Source organism: Pelecanus crispus, chromosome 3 (genome assembly GCF_030463565.1).
Source record: "Pelecanus crispus isolate bPelCri1 chromosome 3, bPelCri1.pri, whole genome shotgun sequence".
Classification (NCBI taxonomy): domain Eukaryota; kingdom Metazoa; phylum Chordata; class Aves; order Pelecaniformes; family Pelecanidae; genus Pelecanus; species Pelecanus crispus.
The window spans coordinates 11268500-11296047 of record NC_134645.1 but is presented as its reverse complement, the minus strand read 5'-3'; the positions used below and the strand labels follow the sequence as shown (position 1 = coordinate 11296047).

The window sequence follows — 27548 nt, the reverse complement described above, 5'->3', positions numbered from 1 at the left end:
ATGGAGGCGGCGGGCGAGGAGGCGGCGGGCAAGGCCCGCAATGGGCGCAACGGCTACGCGGAGGGCCCGGCGGCGGCGGAGCCGGAGCCGGGCGGCCGCGGGGGTCGTCTGCGGGGCTGCCGGGGCTTCCTGCGGCGCAACGGGCTGGTGGTGCTGACGGTGTCGGGGGTGGTGGCCGGCGTGGCGCTGGGCGCCGCCGTGCGCGGCGCGGCGCTGGGCCCGGCGCAGGTGGCCTACCTGGCCTTCCCGGGGGAGCTGCTGCTGCGGATGCTGCGGATGGTGATCCTGCCGCTGGTGGTCTGCAGCCTGGTGTCGGGAGCCGCCAGCCTGGACACCCGCTCGCTCGGCCGCCTGGGAGGCATCGCCCTCGCCTATTTCCTAGGCACCACGCTGCTGGCCTCCGGCCTCGCCGTCGCCCTCGGCTTCATCATCCGCCCCGGCGCCGGCGCCTCCGCCCTCAACGCCCCCGGGCTGGGGGTGCCGGGCGCCGTGCCCACCAGCAAGGAGACGGTGGACTCCTTCCTCGACCTCGTCAGGTGAGGCCGCCCCGCTCTCCCCCATCCCCCTCCCTCCTTCCCGCCCTCCCCGCCGCCGCCGGAGGATGATGACAGACCCGGCGGTGTTGCATGCTGCAGCTGACAGCTCCTTCCCCCTCCTCCTCCTCGTTCTTCTCATCCTCTTCGTTCTTGTTCTTCTCATCCTCCTCCTCCTTCTTCTTCTTGTTCTTCTCATCCTCCTCCTCCTCCTTCTTCTTGTTCTTCTCATCCTCCTCCTCCTTCTTTTTCTTCTTATCCTGGCTCCCCCAGAGGCACTGCTTTCTGCCCAGGTACCCACAGCCCGGTTAAGTGTAGGGCTGCATGGTGCTCTACCTCTCCCCCTTTTAACTTTGGCTGGGTAGCTGCAAGGATGGGTGCAGGCTTGCTCAGAGCTCTGGGTGCCTGGGCCCGTTTTTGGTCCTACCTGGAGGGAGAGCAGCTCCTGGGTGCTCGCTGCAGGGCAGACATGGCCTTGCCTGGCACCTTCCCCTGCCCCGCTGCCTGTTGTTGCCTGTGTCCTGCAGGCAGGGCAGGGCAGGGCAGCTCTCCCCATCCCTCACACGCACCTTTTTCTTTTATTCTCCTACCCTTTACTCAGTCTCCTCACACAAATGCCAACCTGCCTCTTATAGTGCCCTCCTGTAGGTGCAGGGATGGAAATGCAACCCTGTATTTCCATCGAGGACATACCCTAAACATAGTCCGGCGTAAGGACACCCTGTATGTTTGTGAGCTTCCCATCCCACCTCCACACCTTGCAGAGACAAGACTCGCATTCCCCAAAACTACCTGGAAGCAAGACTTCCACTTCTAACCAGATCGTAGTCTTTTTGTTTTATCCTTATTCCTCCTTGCAAAGTTGCAGCCTTCACCTTCTTTTTTTTCTCAGAGCCCATGTCTTGTTGAGATCTGTCCAGCTCTTTAAATAAGAGAGGAACTCTTACAAAAATGAGGCAGAGATCCAGCCAGCTTTTTGAGTATCGGACTGCCAACTGCAGTCTCTTGTGCTTTGATGAATCTTGGTGCAGAACCCCAGATGTGAACAGCTGATGTGTTTTGTTATCCCGTGTCTGGCTCTACCGCTTTTCACACCTGAGTAGTGTTGGACAGTCGTGGAAAAGTGTATTACAGGCGACTGAGAAAAGCGGTGGAATAAGGGAAAACTGGGGAGCGGCAACTGGGTCCCTGCTGGCAAGCGTAGCTGAGGGAGTGATGGGAACTGATAGTGCTTCAGTAGGCAGCGTGGAGGTTTGCTGAAACACTGGAAGGTGAATGGCTTTGGAGGTGGTAGATGTTGCTACCAAGATGCAAACAGAAGAGTAAGGGAGGTGACCTGCATACCAGTGAAATGGCTTGAGAGTTGTGCTTAGCAGATATCTTGGTAATTATAAAGCTGAGTGAGGGATTTTTTAGATCATTTGCTTTGCTTTTATGAGTTCAGTTTTTCAGCTGATAGACTTTTTCGCTGTGTCTGGGTAAATGGTTGTGGCAACAAAGATAAAAAGAGTTTAAAAAAAACAAATAAATCAACCCCAAAACTGTATTTACAAATCCATGTTAATGTCCCTTTCTCCCCCCAGAGAGAATTATGTTCCCTTTGGACAGAAAAGTAAGTCTGGTTCCTCCCATTGGCAACCACATACTTCGTGTCCTCAGCCCACCTCTCTTAAGGACGGATAATTAAGGATCTCTCTTAAGGAGCAGCAATTCCTGACAGAGCACCTTAAGAAGTAATAACAGGACGGTGGGAGTAGGTGGGCTGGCTGTAAGGGTGACATGGAGTTGAATGGAAGTGTAGGCAGGTGAAGGAAATTACAAAAAAAGGAGTCAGCACAACTGGGAGAGTTGGCAAGATGACTGTAGCGGTGGCTGCACTGGGTGCATCCTGGCGTGGCTTCTGTAGCTTGTGTTTCATTCCTGTGTCGCCATGCAGCACGGAGTAGGATGTAGCTGAGAAACAGGGCAGGGATGCTCCAGTGAGCTTCGGGCTGTGGGTAACATCTGTGAAGATGGGAGCAGAAAGCTGTGTCTTGCTCTGCTCTGTAAATGCAGGTGGAGAGTTCATCTCTGAAGGGATTATGATGGTGAGATTGAGTCCTTAACTCCAAAGTAATGCTCATAATGATGAGACTTGGGTAGAGCATGTGGGTTGCAGAAGGGATTCCTTCGGGGAAATAAAGGGCCAGGGGCTTTCCCCCGATGCATGTACAGTGGGCTGTGAATTCAGCTTTTTCTTGGAGCCCCAGGGAAGGGCTGTTGCAGCCACATTGTTGGGCAGTCCCGTTGTCACAGCAGTGACAGCAAAATCCAGTCCAGAAAAGATGGAGTAGACACAGCCATCACTAAAACTCCCAGTCTTAGCACAAATCCCTGACAGACTCGGGTAGAGAGAGTTACGTGATTTTTTGTAAATAATATCTCTCTCCCTCTGCCTTTTAAGTTTTTGGGTTTTTTTTAACTGTTATTGAAAATGTGGGTGTTCTGGTTTGAGCATCGGTCTTGGTCCCTGCTGTGATGGAAGGTACCAGAGCAACCTCATCGTTAGTTAACGAGGTCTTGAGTCTGTAGGGCCTGGAGGGCTGAAACCATTGCCTTCAGTGTGGGTGGGTCTTGCAGCATCCTGGTTTTTTTGCTTTTGCTTTTCCTTTTCCTTCTTTTGGTCATGAAGCTTTCCATTAGACGCAAGAAAACTTTGTTTTCAATTGTGTCACAAGACTGGTTGTGTCCTTCAAGCCTTCCCTGCTCAGTTTCAGATAAAAGGTAAAAATGAGGCGCAAATGGGTAAACTGAGTTCCCCTACACCACTGAAAGCAGATGTAAAACATGGCCCAAGGAAAAAACAGCGAAGAGGAAATCACAGCTGTGAGTCAGTATTTGCCATGGCTTCTGCAGGGATGACACAGGGTGTCCTTTCCCAGGATGCAGATCCCTTCTGCTTTTGGGAATTGTATTAGTTAATGACCAAAGATGTTGCTTTCCATTGTTGCAGCGATGTCTGGAGGCCAGCTTAATTCTTGGTCATGATTTTCAGTTTCCAAGTCTAAAGCTTCCATGCAAACATGCACCTATGCATGCAGGCACAACCTCTGGAAAAGAGATTTGTCTTGAGCTTTGGTGGCAAAAGAATGATGACTCACTGATGAACCAAAAGGCTGTCTCTGTGTTGTTTTGCCCATTGACCATAACCTCCAGGTCTGATTTGTCTGCCTTCCTCTGGCTGGAGGTGCTGGAGCACCCTCCTGGTTTCCCTTCTGGCAAGTGCAAGAGGTAAACCTCGAGTATGCCTGGCCAGGGTTTAGACACGCTGTACTCTGCCGCAGGACATGGGGTGGGGACAGCAGAGCTGTCCTGAAGGTGCCTTTGTGACGCACAGCAGGGATGCTGATATCTCATCATCTCGGGTCGGTCATGTGGGAGCTCCCTAAAAGATGATGGCCAAACGCAGGGAGAGGCTGCAGCTCAGCTATCACAGGAGGGATCTAGCAAGAGTTCAGAGGTGCTTCTACAAGGCTGATGGCTTAAAAAAAAAAACAAACCAACCCAAAAGTGGGGCATGCTCTGAACTCAAGGGGGGACCTTGGATTTGTTTAACTCTGTCCCATGTCAATGAAGAAAGACAGGCTTCTCCAGAGCACCCAGTTCAGGCTCTTATATTAAGCCAGGGTCTGGAGCACTCTTACTCTTCATGGTCTTAGCTGAAGGTGGACCTTGTGAACATCTCCAGAGCATCTGGCATGGAGAGCGGTTCGGTTGTACCAAATAGGCAAGCGCTGAGTGCCAGAAGAAGATGAGGAGAGTGAAGGGAAATTTTAGAATTTCTGGTTTCATCCCTTACTTGTTTGCTTGGTGGAGAAGGCAAAGCAACAGGGAATAAGGAACTCTTGTCAGCCTGGCTATCAAGTGGGTAGTGGCTGGAGGAAGAGGCTAGCTGTGATACGGTGGGCTCTGGGGCTCAGCACCCATCTGCGTAGGTGACATTGCAGAGAGCCAGCTTGGCTCTGATCGCGCCAGGCGTCTAACCAGGGAGAAACAGGTGAGGAGGAGAGGGGTAGTGATAAAGGTGACTCCAGCCACCAGCTAACACAGCTCACCTATAGCTTGTTGGAAAGCGGTTGAAACAGCAGGATCAAGCATTTTGCAATAATCTATTGATTTGTTAACACTTTTGATGGGCAATTGTCAAGACTGCATGTTTTGATAAGGTCAGAGTTTTGGTTTAGCTCTGATTTATATTTCCTGATTCAACAAAATTAAACAGTTTCACAGAAACCTATTGATTCTGTCAAAATTTCCAACAGCGGGTGATCCTGGCATTTCATTTCAGTGAGGTCAATATTTTGTTATAATTTCATACAAAAGACTTCAGTAGAAAATCTCACTCATCAAGAAGGAACATTTCAAAGTATTTTACAACATTTTTTTAGTGGGAAAAAAGGTCTGGAACAGGCTTTCTTTGCCCAATTTTGGGATGAAAACATGTTTTGAAACCATGGAATTGGCTTTGGGAAGGGAGTTCTGTTTTTAATCCAGCTTTAGCCGTAACAGTCTGGGGAGGGATGGAGGTAGTAGCATCATCCACTTTTTATAGGAAGTGTATGCAGGGGTCCAGGTGTCTGCCCGGAGCAGTAAGGTCAGGGTTTCTCAGGCTGCCAGGCAAATCTGCAAAAGCAGTTTAAATTTTATTGCTCCTCACTGCCCTTTTTGTCTCTCTGCCAGAGGTTACCAGCTGTGCTGCCAAAGGGAGTACCCACGGCACTATCAGCAAGCCCGTGCGTTGGCTCTGAGAGCCTTTGGAGCCGGAGGGGAGGCAGGCATGAGCTTGAGTACAGGGAGACACATCGGTCATGTTTTGCTGGCTGGACTGCAGAGCAGATGGCCAGGGTGGACCATGGGGTCCAGAGCATTCGTGTGGTGACCTTCGCTGGGCACCGGTTGCTCCAGTAGCCACTTGCTTCTTGTAGCCTTGGTCTTCCCTGTGAGTCACCCAAAGGCAGCACCTGTGAAGGCCATCTCTGAAATCCCAGTGTGTAAGGAGAGCAAAACTTGCGTGTTAGGAGAGAAGGAGGAGATGCCACATTTGTAGTGATAAATAGAGTAAGAAGTGGCCAGGGAACAGCTGCAGTTACGCCAATGGTGGGTCCCCGAGGTAGGCTAACCACTGGGTTTTGTAGCTGGATGGCTAGCTCTTAACTCCGGGGTACCCTCAGAAAAAAGGGAGGTAGTAATGTTACTGTCCACCTTTGCTGGTGTCATTTTCTGAGCCTGGATCCTCTCTTGAAGTACAGAGGTTGCTGACTGATTTTTGTAGGAAGTATTCAGCGTTTTCATTCATGCGGCTGCAGTGTCTGGTGGTGTTTTTTTAGGAAGCCTCTGAACGTTTCTGCTCCTTTGTTTTGTTCTTTATATTCATTGCCTTTTACTACTGACTCCCCCCAGTTATGTTTTATAACAACAAAGATGCAGACTGGACCATTAAGGCAAGAAAGTATCAAATATCTGCTATAAGTAAACGCATTTTCAAGTTTCTGTGTGTTAAAGCAAATGTACACACTCACGTCCAGGGCATGTATTGTGTGTCCATGTACATATCAAAAAGCAGATGAGAAAAATTGTTGTGTGATATTGAATGAAAATGTTGGGACAGAAAGAAAAATAAAGGTACTGGAGCAATGGAAACTGGGCTCTGGCAGGTTGCCACAGATGGCAATAAAGTTGCCGGCAGTGGACACCGACTGTTGAAAACATTTCATTGAAGAAAACCAGGAGATAACACAACACAGAGTATTTTTTCTAGGCTTCCTCACAAAAATATGTTTTCCAGCGACAAGGTTTTTGGCCTCAGAAGTGGAACCTTTTTGTAAGAAGCAATGCAAGAGGAACGCATAGTATTTTAGGGTTTCATTCTGCTTGCCTGGATTTCCCTTCATGCTTTTGCTGTCAGAGCAAAGTTGTTTGCAGAGCTCTAGCAAAAGAATCATTTAGAAACAGTTGTTGATAATAATCCCTTACACAAGCAATGAAGGAGTTCCTGTGCCATCCTTATCCTGCTGGTGGAAAGATACAGGGTAAGGAAGAGAGGAATTTGCCCATAATATCAAAATTGAGAAAGATGAGAACTACAGCCCCTTTTTGCTCCCTTTGCAGCTCCAGGTTTCCTTAGTCACCTGGGAGTCCCAGCAGCAGGTGCTGCAGCTGAACTAAGATTTCTATTGCAGAAAAAAAAAAAATACAGTGAGACCTTCCTGCTGAATTTGGTTAGAGGAGTAATGGTCCCTTCCTCTCTGATGGGAGCAGCTCTTCCCTGGGGAAAAGGAAAAAGCTACATTTATCTGGCTGTGCGTGGGGAGCTGGTGTGATGAGTGCAGTATTCAGGCAGAAAGTACTCGGACCCTGAAACTCCCTCCCTTGGTGCTGCCACTTTTTGGTTTCTATTTTAAGAGGATCTGAGATGAGTGCTTTCACACACTGTGTGTTGTGCAGGTACATGGAGGTTTCCTGGCTCAGCCCAGCTGTCACTCCAGCCCCAGGACGCAGCTGTCACCCTTGACAGCTGTCAGACGGATTTCTGATAATTGTTTTTTTGGGGGCTGTCTGCATGACTTGCAACAGGCAGAGAGAGACTTTCCTGCCTGGTCCTTGGCGAGGGGAGTAAAGTCTCTCTGTACCACCTACTTTGCCTTTACACCGCAAAGGCAGTTGGGTCCATGTGTGGGTAATCCATCCCTCTCTGTGGAGCAAGGTCCCGGCAGCAGTGGAGCACCTGGGCTGCATGCCGCGCATCTGCCCCTATGCCATAATGTCATGCATCACTGGCTCGGCCATTCTTGCCACACAGCAAGTTTTGTCTCGCTGTATCTTGGGGCCAAGGCTGCCCAACCCCAGAACCCTGTGCTGGGCTCCTTATCACCCAGACTCAGGGCTTGCTCAGTGGCGTGCTCTTGCAATAACCCACATATGCTTCGAAAAGGGATCTATGTTCTCTAGCACAGGGCATAGCAGTGTGGGGGGGGTGGGGGCCATTAGAAACAGCAGCGATAGTCAGCAATCCAGGGTTTCTTTAAATTCCACATTCACATCTGGTATGGGCTTTCAAAGCAAAAAAACCACACTCAACTTCTCAAGACTTGGTCCACGCGGAAAAACCGACTGGCAGACACCCACATTTAATTTACATGCCTAATTACCCAGCTCATCAGCTTTCTTGTTTGCTGGCTCACCCAGGCAGGAGCGGGTATTTGTGCTTCCCCATGCGACTCCTTCGCTTGGGCTTGGGGACATGGCGAATGCTGGCTTGCAGGGACAGAGCTGGGTCTGGATTTCTGTGGTGAGTGAACTTTGCCTCGCCATGCATGATGAGCAAAGCCTGCAGGCACAAGTACATGATGAGCCCAGGCAGGTCAGCAGCCAGCTTTTGGCTCTCCCTGGAACACGCAGCTTCCTTACCCCTTTTTTTTAGGCACTGGTGTGGTGTTCTTGCACAAATCCATCCTACAGTAAAACCGTGTGGTCTGACCCACCCATAATTAAAGCTTAATTTAATTTGCAGGCTGACTGATCTTAGGTGAGCGGTGAGTGTAGTCTTTGCAGAACTCGTGCCTCTAAGATAAGCCATTTATTTCTTGATTGCCTTTTATGACCCAACATGTTTTGTTCTTAAACTTCAGGATTTGAAACAGAGGGGCAAAACTTTTTTTTTACATGTTGTTGTGACTTTGCAGCCAGGTGTACTTCTAAGTTGGATTGAACAAAACACACAGCTCCTTCTGTGCTGCTGAATTGAGATCCGAATTTTTTACTTGGTAGATTGTGAAAAATGCTCTTTGCTGTTCTTGGAGTCGAGTCCTGCAGCTGGTGCTATGCTCATATTTTAATAGCTTTAGAGCTATTCACACTTGAAGCAAGAACTTGACCCTTGCCTTGCTGTAGCAGGGTTGCTGGCTTGACTCAAATATGTGCTTTAAGTATATGCTTGGAGTTAAGTTAGTGTTTAATTACTGAGGCCCATGCCTCACATACTGTGTAAATTATGGAGGGTTTGGTTTCTCAACCACATTTAAACATTGGAGAACCATATTGTTTAGGCTTTAGGATTGCTTCCTGTGGCTTTGTTTCCTCAGGATGGAAGAGCTGATTTTAAAAAAAGTAGTAATTTGATTTCTGGTTGGTTTTCAGTCTTTTTTCATCTCTTTGCCTCTTCAAAATCCAGTCAATTCTTTTTTTTAAAAAAGTAATCATCCTGCTATGACAAGCTGAAAAGAAATATCCTTAATTTCCCAACAGCATGTTTTCTTTTCTTTGGTTAAAACTGTGCACTGAGCTGGGCCCATTTGTGTACGTGATGTTTTACTCGTGGTAAAAGTAAGTCTGCTCTTACTTTACATGAGGCTTTTATCCACCAGAGAGTTCCTGCTGTGCAAGAATTGATGCACGTTAGCTCTTCCATTGATCTTACTTGACCAATTCTTAAGCATCTCTGCAGTGTTAGAGCTCGCTCTCCTACTTTCAGACAGACAGCTGTATTGTCAAATTTTAAGGAGAAAAAGTTGCTGTTTCTTTCATGCTCAGTGGAACATAGACTCCAGAAGCCAAATTATTCTTACAGCAATTTGGCTTTTGCAGCTGCCTCCTAGTACACTTGTAATGCACCAGAGAGGCTGAGGTAGTTCACAGCAGCCACTTGTTTGATGAAGGTCCATGTACTTTACACTGCTGTCAAGGCTGTGGGAAAACCCTCACTGTGTGGCAGGATAACAGAACCATGCAGTGGAAAAGACTAAAGTCCTTATCTGTGCCATATCTTAATCTCCCTCTTGCTTTCAAAGATTTGACTCTGCTGCTCTGTTTCTTGCTGTGGTTCGGATTTTTGCTTTCCATGTCACTTGTGGAATCATCACAACTGAAAGCCTGGTTTAAAATCAGGTTTAAAACCCTGGTTTGCCAGGGTAACTACAGCAAAACAGGGGGGAGGTTAGCAGTGCATAGCCTGGAGGTAGCTGCAGCTTCTTCAGAGCGGCAAAAGGAGCAAAGGATGGGGAGCAGCTAACCAAATGTGTTTTGCCACAGTTAACTGGCTTTGGGTAAGGTCTTTTGTTTCCTTGCCATAAGGGTTGCCACGCCTCCTTGATGCATTTGGCTGGCAGTGTTTTCAGTTCATACCCCTAGCCTTCCTGCCCTCACCAGCTAGGGTCCCATTGTGACCCCAGAGAACAGCTATTTTGCTTTCTGACGCAGCAAAAAAAGCTACCACTTGGCTAGGGGAACAGGTGCTCTTTGCTCACCATAAGCGGAGAAAGGAAGTGTAGCATTAAAACCAACTATAAAATACAACAAGAAGCAACTTTTTCCTTACATGGTCCAGTTAACCATTTTTCCTATCTTTGTTGCTTCATAGGTGCACATATACACTGGATGCCCAGTAGAAGCGTACGTTGCTTTGCATGCTATCCTCTCTGCGCAAACCCGATGCTCGATTTGCATTTCTGTATGAGGGCGCTACCGAATTCAGATGTTGCAACTTCCCATATGAGTTGCACCTACTTTCATCTCTGCTGTTTAACGACCTAAGCCCTTGCAGACAACTCTGGCCCATGATATTGTTCTGCTTTACCTCTGTGTTCAGGGAAGCTGACCTTGTTATGTTGAAGGGTTAAGCCATTCTTTTAAGTGGATTTTGCTGATTGTATTGTCCTTAGTGTTGATGCTGTGAGCAAAGTGTAATCACATGAGTAATGTTAAAAAATCTGCCTGACCCTGGAGGCCATAAGCTGTTGCTGCAGCTGGTGTGACTAAGCCAGTTTCTATAGCCACTGGCTGATGGGTGTGTATAACTAGCATCGTGTCTGATTGCCTCTGGTGTCCCTACCCCAATGGTTAGGTGTGGCAGACAAGCAGGGACCTTTTTATGTGAGCAAAAGAAGATGGCATTCACACCTCTGGAGACATACCAAGACATCTGCCCCATGCTGCCAGAGTATCTTCTGTAGTATGCACCTCACTAATGCCAATATGCTTGCCTTTGCAAAAGGATTTCAGTTTCTGAGAGTAAAATACCTTGGTGTGTTCATTTTAGAAGTTCTACAGGAAATATTTCATTTTCTTGTTTGTGTTTTACAGAAACCTGTTTCCTGCAAATCTTGTTGCTGCAGCTTTCCGAACGGTAAGATATATGTGAACTTTGGACATGAGCTACAGTGCACGGACAGAAAAAGTGACTGCTCTTTTTTGAAAAAGGACTAGAAAGATGGTGTAGAAAATACCAAAAGTTAATTTACTTATAGTAGGTGGGATTTTTAAAAGCACCTGATATAATCAGACATACAACTTCCATGGCAAATGGTTTGATTTTGAAAAATACTCCTCAAACAAAAGCATATTCATAGCCTATGTTTTGTACCTCCACCAAAAATGTTCTTTAAACTTTTATACTTTGGGTGCCATGTTGGGCAGCAATGACAGCTCTGCTTTGTGCGAGGCTGCTTATCGCTTTGCAGGAGCTAGCTGGGAAACCCTTGGGTACGTAGTTTGGAGCTGGGCTCAGAACAGACAAGGCTAAAGACTTTTAGGCTCCCATGTGTGTAAGCATTATCTGTTGCCTGATGCTTTTATTCAGTATTTTCCATTGTGTCCCTTGCTGGATTATTTGCTCCACCTGGCTTCTCTTCCGACAGAGGACTAAGTGTGGTAGGACGATAACTGGCACCAGAACGTAGTGTGGTTTAAACTGATGGGCAGGAGCTGTGGGGCTCCAAGAAGATTTTGAGATAGTTCTTATTGCTAATTTTAGATGCCAGGATAGACACCGTTGAGAATACTGCTGTGGGGCAGAGTGATTCTTTATGATACAGAAGCAGAACAATAGTTTTGCCTTCATGGTATTCTGTGGGTTTGCTTTTGGATCAAAACCAAGGTCAGACTCTTAAAATCACGTTCTGTTTTGAGTGTATATATAATACAATACAAGTCAATATGCCATAAATAAAAATAGGAGCAGTACAAAAATGTCATTAAGAAAAGGATATTCAATGATACCTTAAGTGTCAGGGTTCTGTATGTTCACGGATGAAATACAGAAGTCCTCCTTTCCTCTATGCTGCTGTTGTCGTAGGTAGTTGGCAAGTATGTAAGATTTTCTTTCCCTTACTTTATATCTAAAGAAAACAAGCCCAAAGAAGTGCCCTGCTTTTGCAAGGTATCTAGCTTATCTATCAAAGTAAACTGTTGCCCAAGGTTTTAGATATTTTACTGACAATTTTAATGCCTGCCTCACCATTTCTAACAGTGGAACAGTGCAAGCACCTGCTTCTGCAGGAGCCATGCGACAGCGTGGTGTGTGAGCAACAGCATTCCTCAGCTGCTGCCCAAACCTGGGAGCTCAGGGGGTCACAGAGCACTTCTCTGTTGGCACATGGGGAAGGAGCTGCATATGCTGTCACTCCCTTTTCTTGCATAGGACAGGCTTGTTAGCCTCCATAGTATAGTCTCCAGAAAAAGTCCTCCTAACAATAATCTCCTCCTTGTGAAATGCTAGATGATATTGATGATCTGATCAGCAAACATTGTGGTTTTGTTTGGTTTTTTTCGTTACCTGCAGTATGCGACAGAATATAAGATGCTGCTCAGAAACACTACCTCTGGAAATGTCACGTGGGAAAAGGTAAGGTCACTTCTTAGGTTTTTATACAAACCCTTGTCAACTGTAATATTTGACTACTTCGCAGTCTGTAATCTTTTCCAGCAGTCACTGGAAAGAAACAAGTACTTTTCTTTGCCTGGAGCTGAGACACATACAGGCCAGATGAGTTACCCACATCCTCACAAGAAATCTACGATGGACAGGAGAGTTGGGTTCAACTGATCTGACCCTTGAGACCTTATTTTTAGGCCATGCTTTCTTACACCTGGTCTCAGTTGATCTAAATTTTGATTAATCACTCTACCTAATGTTTCCAAATAACTTTCTGTAGACTTGGAATTAAAATAGGAATCAGGCTGGCTGAATATGTCCCTTAAACCTTACTCTTCATTAACAGTTTGGAGAGAATGAGCTTTTTTCCACTACCCAAGGCTCTTTAAAAACCAACCAACCAAACAAACAAAAAAACCCCACAACAGGTTAGTTGAGAATTTTTTCTTGTTGCTATGCTGCTGAAATTTTGTTTGAAGCAGTAACAAGAGGTCTGAAGGAGTAAAAATTATAGACAGAACATTACAAATAGGCTGCTATTGCAGTGGTGTAAAAAAGGAAACTAATTTGCAGGTGTACCTGAGGTAGAGGGTGTTACCTTCCATATGTAGCTCGTAGGACTTAGAGATGCTCTATATCCTGTTGAGTGGCGCCTCTCCTGTGGCACGGGGCTGTCAAACATCTTTAGCCAACATATGGTCCAGCAATAATTACTGTTGTCTTACAGGCAGCATGCTATGAAACAGGCCCAGTATCCCAGCCTGTGACGTGTCACCTCGCTCCAAATAAAGTATCTCATGTGCTTTCATGGCATTTTGGGGAGACAGGTCTGAGACTGGAAATTACTTTCAGGGTTATTTTCTATTTCTCAGGCTCATTCTGATTATCCGAGATCAGTATTAGATGTTGGGTTACTATATTTTTATTATGACTTGAATGCCCCTAGGGCAAGAAACTTGTAATATTTGTATTTGTCATGGAAGGGCTCAGCTGGGACTTGCCCACCAGTTTGTAAAACCACTGAGGAAAAAAGCAGTTTATGCTCATCCAGAGGGACTCTGAAGCATACCCCTGAGTGCAGGAAGTACTGGCCTTATTACTTTCTCCTCGCCATGCATGGTGTCTGAGCAGGCGATGCAGAACAGTGTGTTTCCAAACTCTGCTTTCGGCTGACAGGCTGAACTTTCACCAGCCCTGGAGGCACGGTGACAGGTGACTTGGATGGCACAAGAAGAGCAGGGCAAAAGTCAGCCCTTGCCTAGAAGCCTGCTATCACACCGTGAGCGGTTTCACTGGGGAAGAAGGCAACCCCATCTGCTTGGGCTTTGCCCCTGCTTGTAGGATTGCATTAGCCCAGATCTGCACTCACCCCATCTGACATGGGTGCACAGCAATGACTGCAGAAGGGCCATGTGATCCCAAAAGACCACTTTCTCTTCTTACACCATTATATCCTTGGGCAGTACATGCCCCATGCAGCCTCGTGCTGCTAAAAACCAAGTTCAATATGAAAGACTGTAACGATGTGCTCTTAGCCATGTGTGTTTGCTTACAGAGTGTAGAGTTGTTCTTCATTTAAGCAGGGGTGAATGAAAGGTGAGTAAGACTCTTCTTATTCATCTTCAGTGTCAAGTTTGATAGGGGCTCCTTGGCAACCAGGCACGGATCAGGGCCAACCATATCCAATGGACATAGGCCTGGCTGTCAAGTACTTTTTTAATGCTTGTTCAAAGCCATCAGACTTCCTCAAGAGAAAAGAATGCATCTTTTGGCAATTTAAAACATGAGGTTCTTTTTCAGTTTTCTTCTTTCCTTTTCCCATTTATCAGACTCCTGTTTGATGCAATATCAGAGAAAATATTCTGAATTTGTCACTGGTGCCTGTTTTTGCCAGCAGTTATGATGTAAATGTTATTTCCACTATTACTTTTCCCAAACTTTTCTTCAGTTGTTGGAGTGAAACCAGAGTTGAGCTTCTTTAATTCCAGAAGACGCCCTACTGTCTCTAGGGAAGAGCGGACCAAATAAAAAGAAAGCATTGTCTCAGTTTTGTTAGTTCAGTTTCAGTACTGGTCTGACCATATTATTTATGGATAGATGAGTTTGGTTAAGTTTGGAAAGGAAGAGTATGTTTTTTGGATAATACGTAGTATGAATATCATAGCGATAGAAGTTGGGTTCCAGAGAAACAAGATGATATTCCTATCTAATGTTTTCTTTCATCAGCAGAATATTTGATTGAAGAGGAGAAATGATTTCCTTCTACTTTCCATATGAATAGTGTAGAGCAAAATTTTTCCATTGATTATAATTCCCCCCCCCCCCCACTGGTTAATAGGCCTTGTCTTCTCTCACTGATACGAATAGCGGGTCACGTAGGTGTCTGCTCAGCCACGTCTTTTTTGTTGTTTCACATGCTCCCCCTGTGTTTACCTAGCTTTTATGGCTACATCCTCTCTGTCCCTTTGGCAGCAAGGCTTCCTGGGGCATGGACTATCTCAGTTCCCCATCTGCAGCTGTGGGGAGAGGCTGTGGGGGACTCTGAGTTCCTCTTGTAGCAGCAGTAAAAATACACAAACCTGTGATTGCTCTTCTTCCTCACATCACACGGCTGCATTTTCTTTTCAGCCACCAACTACTGAGACAGCTCAATGTCAGCAGTTGTTTCCTTGATAAGCATTTTGTTTCAAGAGCTAAAAAACAATAGGATCTTCAGAGAGGTTCAAGGACCAGAAGAGCTCCATGAATCTTCCTACCAGAACACATCATTTCAAGCAAACAATAATGCATCCCATAGTTTAGCCAGGAACAAAGCTCTCGTTAAAGCTGTTTTTGTTTGGTGTCCACAATGCTGCTTGGTTTGGCAGCTCCTTTGGAGTGATGCTCTCTTCTGTTAGAGTACAAAAAGGCTGTTCAGCATCTGCCAGTTTTAGAGGCTGGGATTGAGAGGATCTTCCGCTGAGGATTTACTGCTGGACTCTTTCCGTGTTGTACTGCAAGGAGGTGAAGTTCCCTGAACGTTACAGATTGTTCCCTTGATTTCCAGGGAGTAATTTCCTGCACTAAGTTACTACTCTGTGCAAATAATGCACCTTCTGCCTACATCTGCAGTGATGGGAGGCGATGGTGAATGTTGTGTGTTGTAAAGGAATTGGCTCAAGAGGGAGAAAGGGAGAGCAAGACCCGAAAGGGGTGGCAGGATGACAGTGAATAGAGGGAAACAGCTAAGAAGGTTTTGGTGGCTGTGCACACAGTCCTCCCTCTGGTCACCAATAATTCAGGGGTCCCCATATCAGATGAGCTATGCTTGAAGGATTAGTAGGTGTCAGCACTTGGAGAACAGCGGCAGCAGTGATCGCAATGCTGGGAGCAAGGTGGAGAGAAATATCTCTGAGGGTGAAAGAAGACTAAACTCCATGTATTGTCGTTCTGGAGAGGTGTAGGGGAGTTTGAGGAGAATTGGCCAATTTATGCACAGTAGGCCAGTGTGAAGGTTAAGACGAAAGGTGAGAAGCCACCTGTGTCCTGGCTGTAGTTAACTGGAGATGCTACTACCTCTTGCCCTCCTCTAGCTTCCCAAGAACAAAATTTGGCAAGCCTTTGGCACCCATGGCTCTGAAGAAGGTAGAGCAGCTGATGCTTGTGGGGACTGAATGACCTAGAAGAGCCCTGGACTTCTCTAGTCAGGGAAGTGACCTTCCAAATTAAGCACTAGGAGCTCTGGCCCTGCTTCTCCTGTGTGCATCCCAAGCTCTGTCCTGCTCTGTGACCCTGTGTGCCCTACACGGGTGGTGGAAAGCTGAGCAATCCTCTTGCAGATTCAGTACACTTCTGCCTCATTCCTGAGACTGGATGTTTGAGAAGCCCAAATGGTAGCAGGTTGCTGGGCTTCAGGCTCGCACTGCTGCATTCAATGAGTTGAGAAGCAAATCTCCAATAGAAGGAGTTTAAAGGGCAGAGATGCTTTGCAAACATCAGTATAAAGTAGTATAATGAAATTCCCTCCCAGTAACATCCATGTTAAGATGCTGGGCACTTGCAGCAGCCTGAATTTCTGTTCCATAGCAAAGTTTGATATCTATTTTTTTTCTGAATGAGAACCGAAACAAAAGAGCATTCAATGTTTTTAGGATATTTTTTTTTTGTGGAAAAAGTTTGGGCCCATTATGGTAGAATTCTGTTCCGAGCTGAACTTTTCATATTAGCCTTGTATCAAATGAACCCAATATAAGATGTTATAGTATAAAATAATGAGTTGGGGGGAAAAAAAAAAACCCCAAACTAGAAGGTGAAAAGTTGTGTCAAAATGAAAAAGTGTTGCATTCACTCTATGTGAATGAAGTTAGTGTTTCTTTTCTGGTGTAAAAATGTTCACATTTTGCCCAAGTTGACACTTCCCAGAGAAAGCTTTGGTTTTGATGGGATGACATGGCTGTGCTATTTTACTACACATTTAACTTCTTCCTGCTAATAAATTAGTCATAAAATTGAGAGTCATACATTGATTTGTACATTGTTACTGATAAATTGTCACTGAAATTTTGTTAGATTCTCTTCAGCCTTATGGTAAACCCTATCTCCTACCCTAGAGTTATGTTTTACCAACAAAAGTGAAAAATAGAAAAACATGTGCATGCCGTGTACACAGACAGTTTGTTCAATTAATAGGAGGGTGTCATTTTTTTGTCTAACTTTTCTAACCACAGAAGAGTTTAGGGCTTTCAGGCACACAAAACAGAATACAGACAAAACTATCCAGACAGAAAAAGTGTTACCGTGTGTGGAGAAAACAGCACGTTTCTTCACACATCTCTGGAGATACACTGTGCCCCGTTCTTAATATCTTGTCCATGTTTTCAATTCTTTCAATCAGAAATCAAATAAATATTGACTACTTAGCCCTGAACAAGCAGCTACCATAAAAAATTGTAGATCCTATATATAATTATTTTCTAGCTAGCAAATAAAAAAAAAAAGCCATAACCTGTTTGTAAACACTTCTGTTAACAGCAATTTAGCCTTCATGCTTTTGTGTGTAATTTATGTTTTATCCCCTTCCCTGCAGTACTTTGTTTCCACCTGCCACTAAGAGACAGTCCAGTTCAGCAGTATACTTCCAGGAAAAATATCATCTCAAGCAGCCTGGTTTTATCAGATTTAGCAGATCAGTATCCCAAGTTCTTTAGTCAATATTCGTTTCAAGCTTTCAGCTCAGAATATGTTTTTCTTTCTTAGTGTTGAGCTAGTGTCTACTTAAACTAGCCAGAAGGCCAAAACGTGTACACAAACCTAATCTGTTTTAGAAGCCCTTCCAAATAAAACAACAATTTGACATGTTGAGCTTGTACAGCCAAGTTGAGGGGGGGGAAAAAACAGTTTGTCAAAACAATTGTATTTTTATGTAGCCACAGGAACACTCATTCAGTTTGTACGATGCTACATTGCCAAACAAGCTCTAGCTCTATTTGAGAAATAAACCACGAAGGGCCAGCAGAGCAGACTTGTGAGTAGACTGGTTTCTGGCAATAGGTGGGTCCTGGTTTTATCCTCTTACTTTTACTGTGCAGCTACATGATTTCTGAGAAGGGGAACAGGTATTTCTTCTGTTCTCTCTGCATCTCCCACAGCTGACGTGGACAGATGAATGAGCAGGTTTCCAGGGTTTGCTACCTTTCTCTGCCCCTCTCCCCCCTTTCTGCTTCATAACATTAATTGTTTTCTTGTGGTTTTCACCTTGGTGTAAATATTGTACTAAAGTGATGGAGCTGGCAGTTTCTGAGAGCAGATTCCCATCAGAGGCGCCAGGAAATAAGAGCATGTTTGGGGCCAGACCGCTGCAAGCCTCTTGGAGGTATGATTTGTTTGGGCAGTAGAATATCACAGTACTGACAGTGAATGATGCTTGGTGGAATAAGCAGAGCTAGGAAGTCAGTATCACCAGTATCTGCCACTTGTACCTGTGGTCCCTCCCACACCCATCGTCCCTCACAGGGAAACAGGGAGGAAGGTTTCAGTCTTTTGACTGCACATGTGTGATTGGTGCCTGTACTGTTTCACATCTGCAGTGGAGCTTGTCCTGAGTAAACTGGGGAGGTTTCCTGCTCAGGTCACTGAGAGCACACGTATCATATTGAAGAGCATGAAGGAAGGTAGTGGCAGGCCCTTTCCTTCTCCAGTGAATCCATGCCAGCTCATAATTAGGGAGGTTTGTACCTGGACTGCATCCAGATCTTGTTTCGTTTCCTTCAACAGAATAGGTTCTTCCTTCCCAAAATTGGTTCTGCTTGTTGATTTCAGCAGCAAAATGAGGTGACCCTTTTTTGGTGTGTTTTGTGCCGGCCTCGCATCTAACAAGCCTTCTTTTTTGCCTCTACAGATCCCTGTTGGTACTGAGATTGAAGGGATGAATATCCTGGGGCTGGTGCTGTTCGCTCTGGTTTTAGGAGTGGCGCTGAAAAAGCTCGGCGAGGAAGGGGAAGATCTGATTCGCTTCTTTAATTCATTCAATGAGGCAACTATGGTCTTGGTTTCCTGGATTATGTGGTAAGTGTGTGACTACAGATACATCTGCAGTACACTATTATGCTCAGTTCAGGAATCTCACCATTTATCCATCTCTCCAGCTTTTTCGTACCAGATCCCTCATCATAGAAAAAGTGAATGTCATGGTGTCACATGATGGGGTCTTTTCTTCTTGCTTGTGCCCTGTAATTAGACAGTCATGTACAGCTTAAGGTATCAGTCTGGAACACTTCAGAGGGTTGCTTAAAAATCCTCTCCAGGACTCCTTCTTGATTAATTAGTGGAAATAAGGCTTTCTATTTCAAAGCAGCATAAGCCGATAGCTAGCTGCCATCATGTGCCTACAGGCACTGGCCTTGAATGAATAAAGGAGATGTGAGCAAGTGAGGAATATGATCATGTGAAGGCCAGGGATGTTTGTGCTTGGAGTGCACTTGCAAAAGCAGTGTGCAACTAAAATCATACTTGTAGATTCATGCCTTGATTTTTCTGTTGGTCTAAAGGTTACTTATACTGACCTGAAAGATATCTCAGGAGAACAGAAGGTAGCCCGCTCACTGGTATTGGTTTGAGAGAAACCCTGTTGAGTGCATGAATACAGAGCCCCACCTGTCCACTTGCATCAAAGGATGATGGAGAACCTACCTCCCTTTGTACAGAAGGGAGGAACAGTCTCCAGGGCTATGTTCTCCATCCTACTGAAACTAGTGCTGGCTATTGAGTGTTTTGCCATTGTTATCAGTAGAGCCTGAGTTATATGGTGGATCTTTAAATCTCTATTCCTCTTCTAAGATCTCTTTCATTTTCTTGGGTGAAGCAGGGACTAGTGTTACTAGCAGAGTGATCAATTGTTTCTTATTTGTGCTTGCTTCTCCAGAAGCTATAAGGAAAAGCTAAGCTTACCTTAGCGGAAGTATTTTTTCTCCCTTCGTTCTGCATTTTTCATTCCTACTGTTTTCCTCCCTCTAAGAAGTAGAAAGGTTTTAACGAAACACCTGATTTTACACAGGCAGATCTCTGTGTTGCTGTCATAAGGAATTGAAAAATTCAAAGTCTCAAAGCAGCTTAAGTCTTTTACTCCTGAGTGTAATTCCTTGGACACTGAATACTGATAAGAGGCAGTTCTTGTATTCAGCTGATTACAGTGCTAACACTTCAAGTTGATATATAATCCTTTACTTTGTGGATTATCAGGACCACAGCTGACTCTTAAACACTGCAGTGCATCGTAGCCCTTAACTTGTTCTCTCCTTCCTTAAGGGTCTTGTGTCATCCTGGTATTTATTCAAAATCTGTGAAGCTACATGTACTTCCCAAAGGATACTTTGGAATGGGTGAAATCCCATTCAACAGCTGCTCTCGTGTTTAGCAGCACTTTGGTCTCAACTTTCAGCTCCTTCCTCTCCAGCCTCCCTCTTCAAGGGCAGGGATCCAGTCTCAGCTCTGAATCTGGTGTTCATGTTTGCAGAGCTTGTGCAGGAACGGGGCTCAGCTAGGTCTGGTTAACCGGGGCACTCAGAAATGTAGTTCAAAGGCAGTATGTTGCAGAATTGCTGGAGGCTAAGTGGGAAAGGTTCAACAGGCCCCCCTAGAGATTTGGCCAAGGGAGGACAGAGAGAGGATGCTCACATTGATCTGGGACATAGAGAGGTGCTCGCTACACAGAACAGAGATGCTGCAGAACCACTGAGGGAGAGGCAGGCTAGGAAGGAGTGAGTGATCTGGGGAACCTTAAGGCTTGTCCACCTTTCCAAACCTTTGCATGCTTAACCAAACCTTCTGAAGTTTCTCCTTACTCCATAGATCAGCTTGTCTGAACATGGTCATTGGATTGGAGGGGAGAGTAGGAGAAAAAACATTCTTTGTTGCTGAGATGTACAGACAGATCTTTTGTAGTCACATGTGTGCTTGGAGCAGGGTTTTGGAGAGCTGGGTGATCTTTTAGTATTTCTTAATCTTAGAAGCAGAAATGGGTGGAGCATGGACAGTATCATCAGAGTTACTCAGACACAGACATCCCAAGTAGAGCTTTGGAGGAACTGCCCCTGGGCCTGAAGTGATTCCTGCGGTTCATTTAGGAGCTGTTTTGCTGTAGGTGCAAGGGCAATTCTGTCTTCCCAGCTGCACTACTGGGACCAGAGGTGTGGCTGTGGCCCGCAGGTGGCCCTTGCCCTAGAGCAGCTCCAAGTGTTCCCAACAAAGGAAACGTCAAACAAATGCTGATGTCCTAAGACGTGGCACGTTTCTAGATAGGAAGCACAGGAATGTACATGTACATGGCTGTTGGCTTGAGGGAAGCTCTGGAAGCCTGATCATTTAACTTAGTCTTTTGTAGGTAAATAGCAGAGTTAATCGCTATCTTTGGCACGTGCGTCAGCAGCCTTTAGCTGAGCTCTCTGGTATGAGCATAGCTTTTTCTTTCCTATGCTGAATATGTTGGCACCCAGTATGTCTACCTTTTTAATGACCTAACTTCATACTTCTGCTGGTAGTCACCACATGTGATCCTCTTCTTCCACCTGTTTCTCTGTTCTAATGACATGATACTGCTCCTTTTTCTTTCCTACCATCTGCCATTCCTTCAGCAGTGACTTTAGCTTTAGGTCTTTGCCTGCTTTCCTCCCAGATGGATGAAAACTCCACACCGGTGTCTTGTCCTGATAGCTTCTGCCAGCATTTCTGCTTCCCGCTTGGCTTCCCTTTGGCACTCTTCTGGCTGTGTCTTTGAGGCCTAGGTGAACAGAGCTTTTTCAGTTTGACTGCTTGCCTTCCACCAAGCAAGAGTGTTAGAGAGGCCTTCCAAATTTATTTAACCTGAGTGTGTGGTGAATAAGGTGCTACCCTCCAGTAGGAGCAGCATATTGTTTAGAAGAATGTTATCTCCAGGATGGAAAATGGCATATTTTTCAAGGCTTTTTGTTTGTACTTAATGACAGGCAATATTTCTTTACACAGGTATGTACCTATTGGCATTATGTTCCTTGTTGGGAGCAAGATTGTGGAAATGGAAGATATTGTGCTTCTGGTGACCAGTCTGGGAAAATACATCTTCGCCTCTATTCTGGGCCACTTCATCCATGGAGCCATCATTCTGCCGCTTATTTATTTTGCATCCACACGTCAAAATCCATATCGTTTTCTCTTAGGACTTATCACACCACTTGCCACTGCTTTTGCCACTTGCTCCAGGTGGGTTTCTGTGCTTCTTCTGGGATTATAGCCTGGTTATATTTGTCATTGTAAACTGGTTATATCCCAACACCAAACTGTTTTGAGTTTTAGGTGTGAATATTGTTCCTGAGATTGCAAAAAGAGACTTCTGAGTGTAGAGAGTCTCACTGCTGTCAGCAGCCTGCCACACAGCACATACTGATAATTAGCTGTTGAAAACAATTCCTCAAAATATTGGGACTGTAGCATGATGCTGAGTTTGAATTTTTGGGGGGAAAATGTGAAAGTGTTTGCTTTAAAAAGATCTTGCCAGCTGTTGTTTCAATTTTAAGTAAAGTGAGGGTCAGTAGTGAGGGACTTTGTCCTGAGAAGTTTAGTTCTCCGAGTTCAGAAGGATCTGGAACAAGTTTAGACTAATTTTGCAGGAGCAAAGCAGACTTACTAGCTAGTGTAAAGGGACTTAACATTATTGATTTCAAAGATCTGGTCTGATCAGCTTTTATTTGTCATAACCAAACTATCAAGCATGTCATTTACACTTTTCTCAAGGGACAAACACCTGATCAAATATCATAACTATATAAAATCATTTCAGGTCATCTCCAAAAGTAGATGCATGTCTGTCACAGAAGCTGAAGTACATGAAGTAGGAAAGGGTTTATGAGTAAAACTATGTAATTTATAATGGAAGAAATAAATCCAACAGTGATTTTTGTTTTTTAAATTATTTGCTGTTCATTTGAGGTGGTACTAGTACAACATTAACAGAGATTGCTGTTGCATCTGTTGTGTTTATATTGGCATCTATTGGTGTATTTTTGTGGTTTGAGATTTGATCATTCCACAGCCCTGTTAGGCTGCATACTGTGTTAAGTCATGCGTTCTTGCTTCTAGGAGATTAGAGTCCTTATCAGCTATTTCTGGGTGGAAGCAGATTATTAAATACCACTGCTCAAGACCAACAAGGAGGGTCCCTCATTGCTGTCGTGACAGAGAGAGACTATAAAATGGCATCGTTGTCTTGACAGTCCTGTCTGCAGCATGCTAGAAACATGAAAGCCATGAGGCAGTGACTTTGCATTCAGTGCATCCTGACGCTTTGTGTTTGATTTTTCCCTATTCTCTCTTTCTAGCTCAGCCACTCTCCCATCGATGATGAAGTGTATTGAGGAGAACAATGGAGTCGACAAGAGGATCAGTAGGTTTATCCTGCCTATCGGGGCAACTGTAAACATGGATGGAGCTGCTATTTTTCAGTGCATGGCAGCTGTGTTTATTGCTCAGCTGAACAATGTCGACCTCAACCCTGGGCAAATCTTCACAATTCTGTAAGTTGCTTGCTATTGCAACCACATCCTTCTGGCCCCCGGACAAATTCAAGCCTGTGGTCTCTCTGTTCATAGCTAGCAGTTTGCATTCCACATCTCTGACCTAAAGCTTGCAAACTGCTATGAAACATAATTATAGGGTGATTAAAGGATGGAGGCTTTCAAGCTTTATAAGATTTGCCAGAATCTCGATTTAATAAAAGGTGGAACCTGGGAGGGGTAATTGAATTCTGAAACAGACTTTGAGCTCTTTAAAGCTGTTTCTCACGTGAAATTCCTCTCCCTGCTTAAGCATCTCACTCCCCCACCCTCCACTCACCATTAAGCTGGGTAACTGAGGCATGCTGCTCTACCCAGAAAGCTACTCCTGATTCCCCCTCTGGATGTCTTAGAAAATCGTCCTGCCAGCTCCTCAGTTCCTTATGTATCAAATTCATACTAAAGACTCTGCTCCTGCTTACCTCTGCCCTTCCTACCATTGCATTGCTGGCTTCCCAGGTCAGACCCATTATCATTCCCCTCCTGACTGCTTTGTACCACTATCCCCCCCACCACCTCAGTCCTGCCTCCTTCTCTAGAACTCTTTCCCCTCCATGCCTGGAATATCTTCCCATGTCCCATATCCCATGAAATGTCATTCTCTTCATTTTCCTCCTCAAAATCCCTTAAGTGAGGATCCTACAAGGAGTTCTAGCCCTTCACTGTGCCAAGAAGCCATAGCTGTATCCGCCACGTGCCTCCTAGGGCCGGTTCCTGGCATTTTTTTACCCTCCCTGGCCAGGTTTTATTTCCTTCCTTATTGCATTTCCCAGTATATCGTTTGTCTATTTAAGGCAGGGCTGGGGCATTATTTTCTTTGCGGATGGCCAGATTAGCCTTACAGGTAGTCTTAGTGAATCAGGTGTTAACACAGGCCTGAGGATTATGCAGTGATAGCCCAAGGAAAACTCAGCTGTAGACATCTGCACACAAAAAGGTGTGTGTTCTGTGTCTAGAGCACATGCACCACATGTTTCCAGCTCTTGATTTAGGGTCTGTGTTTGAATGCAAATGAGACACAGAGAAGGGACAGTACCCTGCATGGCAGGGTTTAGTTTTATACATTTGGGGCCAGGAGATGTAATGTACTGAATGTATTTGAACTGATACATGACTCGGAGATGGATATATTAGTAAGGCAGCAGGATATAGTTGTGTTGGTTGGGTTTTTTCTGAAAAGGCAATCATGGTATTAAACACAGAGCCATTGCCTTAGTAGCTGCTGTGGATGCCTGCTGAGGAACTGTGCTCTGTACCCATTACTTTGCATCAGGAGGCAGGAAAGGGTTTGCCTGGGAAGCAAATGATCTATGTGTCCCATGCTGTAGGTTTGTTTACAATTCCCACAGCGGGGAAATGTGTGACGTAAGTGTAGAAGAGGACTGCTGTGGAGCGCCTGCTAACTGGGTATGCAAATTGATTTGCAGTGTGACAGCTACTGCATCCAGCGTAGGTGCAGCCGGGGTCCCAGCCGGAGGAGTCCTCACCATCGCTATCATCTTGGAGGCCATTGGACTTCCGACCAACGATCTCTCCTTGATATTAGCAGTGGACTGGATTGTGTAAGTACTTTAGGCCACACGTATCTGCTGTTGCATGACATGTAGCATGTTCAGCTGGAAACATGGGGTAGGGTAGTCAAAGTAGCACAGTATGAAATAAAACCCTACAAGATGTGGCTGCCTACAGGACAGGTAACTCTTGACAGATAATGGAAAAGGTGGTCTCTTCTCAATTAAAGCAGTTAGTATGCTAAAATCCCTCTTCAGCTTTTTTACTCAGCCTTTATTGAAACATAATTTCTTCCTGGTTTCAATTCCCTTTAGAAGGGTTGTTAAAAGTTTGTTCAGAAGGTGTTGATATTGCTGGAAAACAGTTGGACACTAGGAGGGAAGGGGGAAAAAGGAAATTGAGTCTGAGTAGTGGTGAAAAGCTTTCTTGGTCACTGTGGGAAGCAGTCTCCATCAGAAGCTGTTGTCAGCTATTGTTTGAACTATTTTTGTAGTTCAAGACTGGTCAAAGCACCAACACAAGCGTCACAGAGAGGTGCTGTCCATTGGCAGGGCAGGGACACAGAGGGTTTGCGGCACCCATCACAGCTGTGGGCAGCGTCACGGCTGAAACATGCTGCTGGGAGTCACCAGTTTAGTACACAGCATTACCACCTTTTCTTTCCATCATCTGGGAAAGAGATAAGAGGTCAGACCTTTGCTCAGCTCCTTCTCTTCTTTCCAAGAGCCATTCCCCTCCTTGAAACATGAGAAATTATCTCCTTGCCTAGCTCTGTTCGGAAGAGCTTATCTCACCACTTAGTGTAGTTATGTCCTTGTTAAGGCCTAAATTTACCTTCTGTACCACCTAAATTAGATTAAGGAAAGCCTAGAAAATTTGTTTTGCTTTAAGTATTGGGGACCCAGCCACAAGTACATGATAAGTGTAAATGCCACAGGCAGGTGACTTCTTACAGCTTAGATAAGCCCCATGGAAAAGAGTGTCTCCACTTTCCCTCAAACAAGCCTGGCTGGCTGCTGTTTTTCAAATACTAGAAAATCAGACTGGAAGGGCTTCTCTGAGCACTCATGAATTACAGCATGCTTAGAGTTTAAATGCTAGTGAAGTAAGCGTGACCTGATAATTTAAAAGCATAATCTGCTTTCAGGCCATCTGGTTGAAGTTGGGTAGTGGGCTGAAATGACTGGTCAGTATGGGTCAAGCGATCTGAAACCTTTAGGGTTTTTTTCTAGTTGGTGGGTTTCTGGGCAGTTCCTGGTTTAGACAGTACATAATCCCTCTGCATTGCTTTTTGGGAACACCAGCCTCTCTGTATAGATGGTGTACTTCCACAGCAGATGTGGAAATTAGGATGCCTGAGGATACTCTGGAATTCCAGAGGCTGGGGAAGGCGGCAGCTGTATTACCTCCTTCCCTTCCCACATCACACGTGTCTGTGGAGCATAATCATATTCCTACAGCTTCATTAGGGCCATCGAACTCTTTCTTGATGTCAACTCTTGGGGATCAGCCACATCCAAAGGATAGGAGAGACAGGCAAAGCAGTGGCTAGCTCTTTGTATCCTGTCTTCCTCAGGGATTACATAGTAGCTGTGCTTTTCACAATCTGTGCTCACAAGTGCCTGGAGGCAAGAGTGAAAAACTTGCCCTTCCTTTCACTCCGGGCTGCCCTCAGCCTGTGTTGTGCTGGCTGCCTTCGTTTCAAAATAAGTAGCATCACTCTGTGGTCAACACTTTTGTTCTAGTCAAGGAACTCAGTCAGGGAACAACAATCAAGGGTAACAAAAGGGGGAAGGAGGGAGGGAAGAGTCCTGTGTCTTGTTTTAATGCCAGCCATTTAATTACCGGAGAGGACCACAGTTACAAGTTGACCACATGTTGAAGTTAGTCTGCAGAATGACTAACAGAAGTCTCGAAAGGCACGTGAAGAAACTGTTCTTCTTTATGACTCATAAACCTCCTCTGTTAGATCCTGGGACACAGTAGTTTTGTGTTGTAGGACCAAAGATTAGGACAGGTGCTACTAGCAAGAAGTCCAGAGAACGCAGTCGTTCTGCCTGCTTTTGGAAGGACCCCTTTAGGTGTTTGGGTTAAGGTACAAGTCTCTCTAGTTAAAAAAGAGAGCCAGGTGCTCTGATTCACCTTCTGGATAAGCCCAAATTAAGTTCCTGCTCTGAACTCACATTTGAAAAATGCTGGCCAGGGGAAGAAGAAGAGGAAGGAGGTGAGCTGGGAAAAGAAGGATGCCTGAGAAAGAGTAGTACCATTGCTGCAACCCACTGAGAGACCAGAACCAGTTGATGGTAACAGTTGGGCTGACCTTAAACCAGCTCCGGTGCACATTTTTAGTTCTGAAATGGTGATGATACTTGTGTGGAAAATACCTATGGTAACAACATCTCCCTTGTCTAGCTCCACTGATGTTAGTGGATCAGCAGGGGTAAATCAGCTCCCCTTATTGCATTGTAACTCTCTTAAGCTGAAAGCCTGCTGCTTTGTTTTTTGTTTCTGATCTTAACCAGGGACCGAACCACCACGGTTGTGAATGTGGAAGGGGATGCCCTAGGAGCAGGCATCCTTAATTACCTGAATGAAAAAGAAAAGAAAGACAAAGAGCAGGAGCTAAAGGAAGTCAACGTAGAAGCGGTCGCTAACAACAAGTCTGAAGGGGAAACATCGCCTTTGGTAACCCACAAAAACCAAGTCTCCAACGCAACCAGTACACCAGACCCTGAATCCAAGGAATCAGTATTGTGA

At 45.3% G+C, this 27548-nt stretch overlaps 1 protein-coding gene across 2 annotated transcripts; it reads left to right on the top strand.

Annotated features, from left to right (window-relative positions):
• SLC1A4 (solute carrier family 1 member 4) lies at positions 1-27548 on the top strand. 2 transcript variants are annotated; one of them, XM_075707082.1, is made up of 8 exons: positions 1-536; positions 10650-10692; positions 12127-12189; positions 18596-18762; positions 21697-21930; positions 23046-23240; positions 24707-24841; positions 27314-27548. In XM_075707082.1, exons 1-8 carry the CDS (start codon positions 1-3, stop codon positions 27546-27548), a joined length of 1608 nt encoding a protein of 535 aa, XP_075563197.1. The 2 variants fall into 2 exon arrangements, with proteins under 2 accessions (XP_075563197.1, XP_009477005.1); XM_009478730.2 differs by lacking the exons at positions 1-536; positions 10650-10692; positions 12127-12189; positions 21697-21930 and having other exon boundaries at positions 18623-18762.

Excerpts from the sequence above, each read along its gene's own strand:
- SLC1A4 (XM_075707082.1), top strand. The coding sequence starts at position 1 with ATGGAGGCGGCGGGCGAGGAGGCGGCGGGCAAGGCCCGCAATGGGCGC. Across the intron at positions 10,693-12,126 it reads TTGCTGCAGCTTTCCGAACG|TATGCGACAGAATATAAGAT; the intron begins GTAAGATATATG and ends CGTTACCTGCAG. Across the intron at positions 23,241-24,706 it reads GGGCAAATCTTCACAATTCT|TGTGACAGCTACTGCATCCA; the intron begins GTAAGTTGCTTG and ends ATTGATTTGCAG.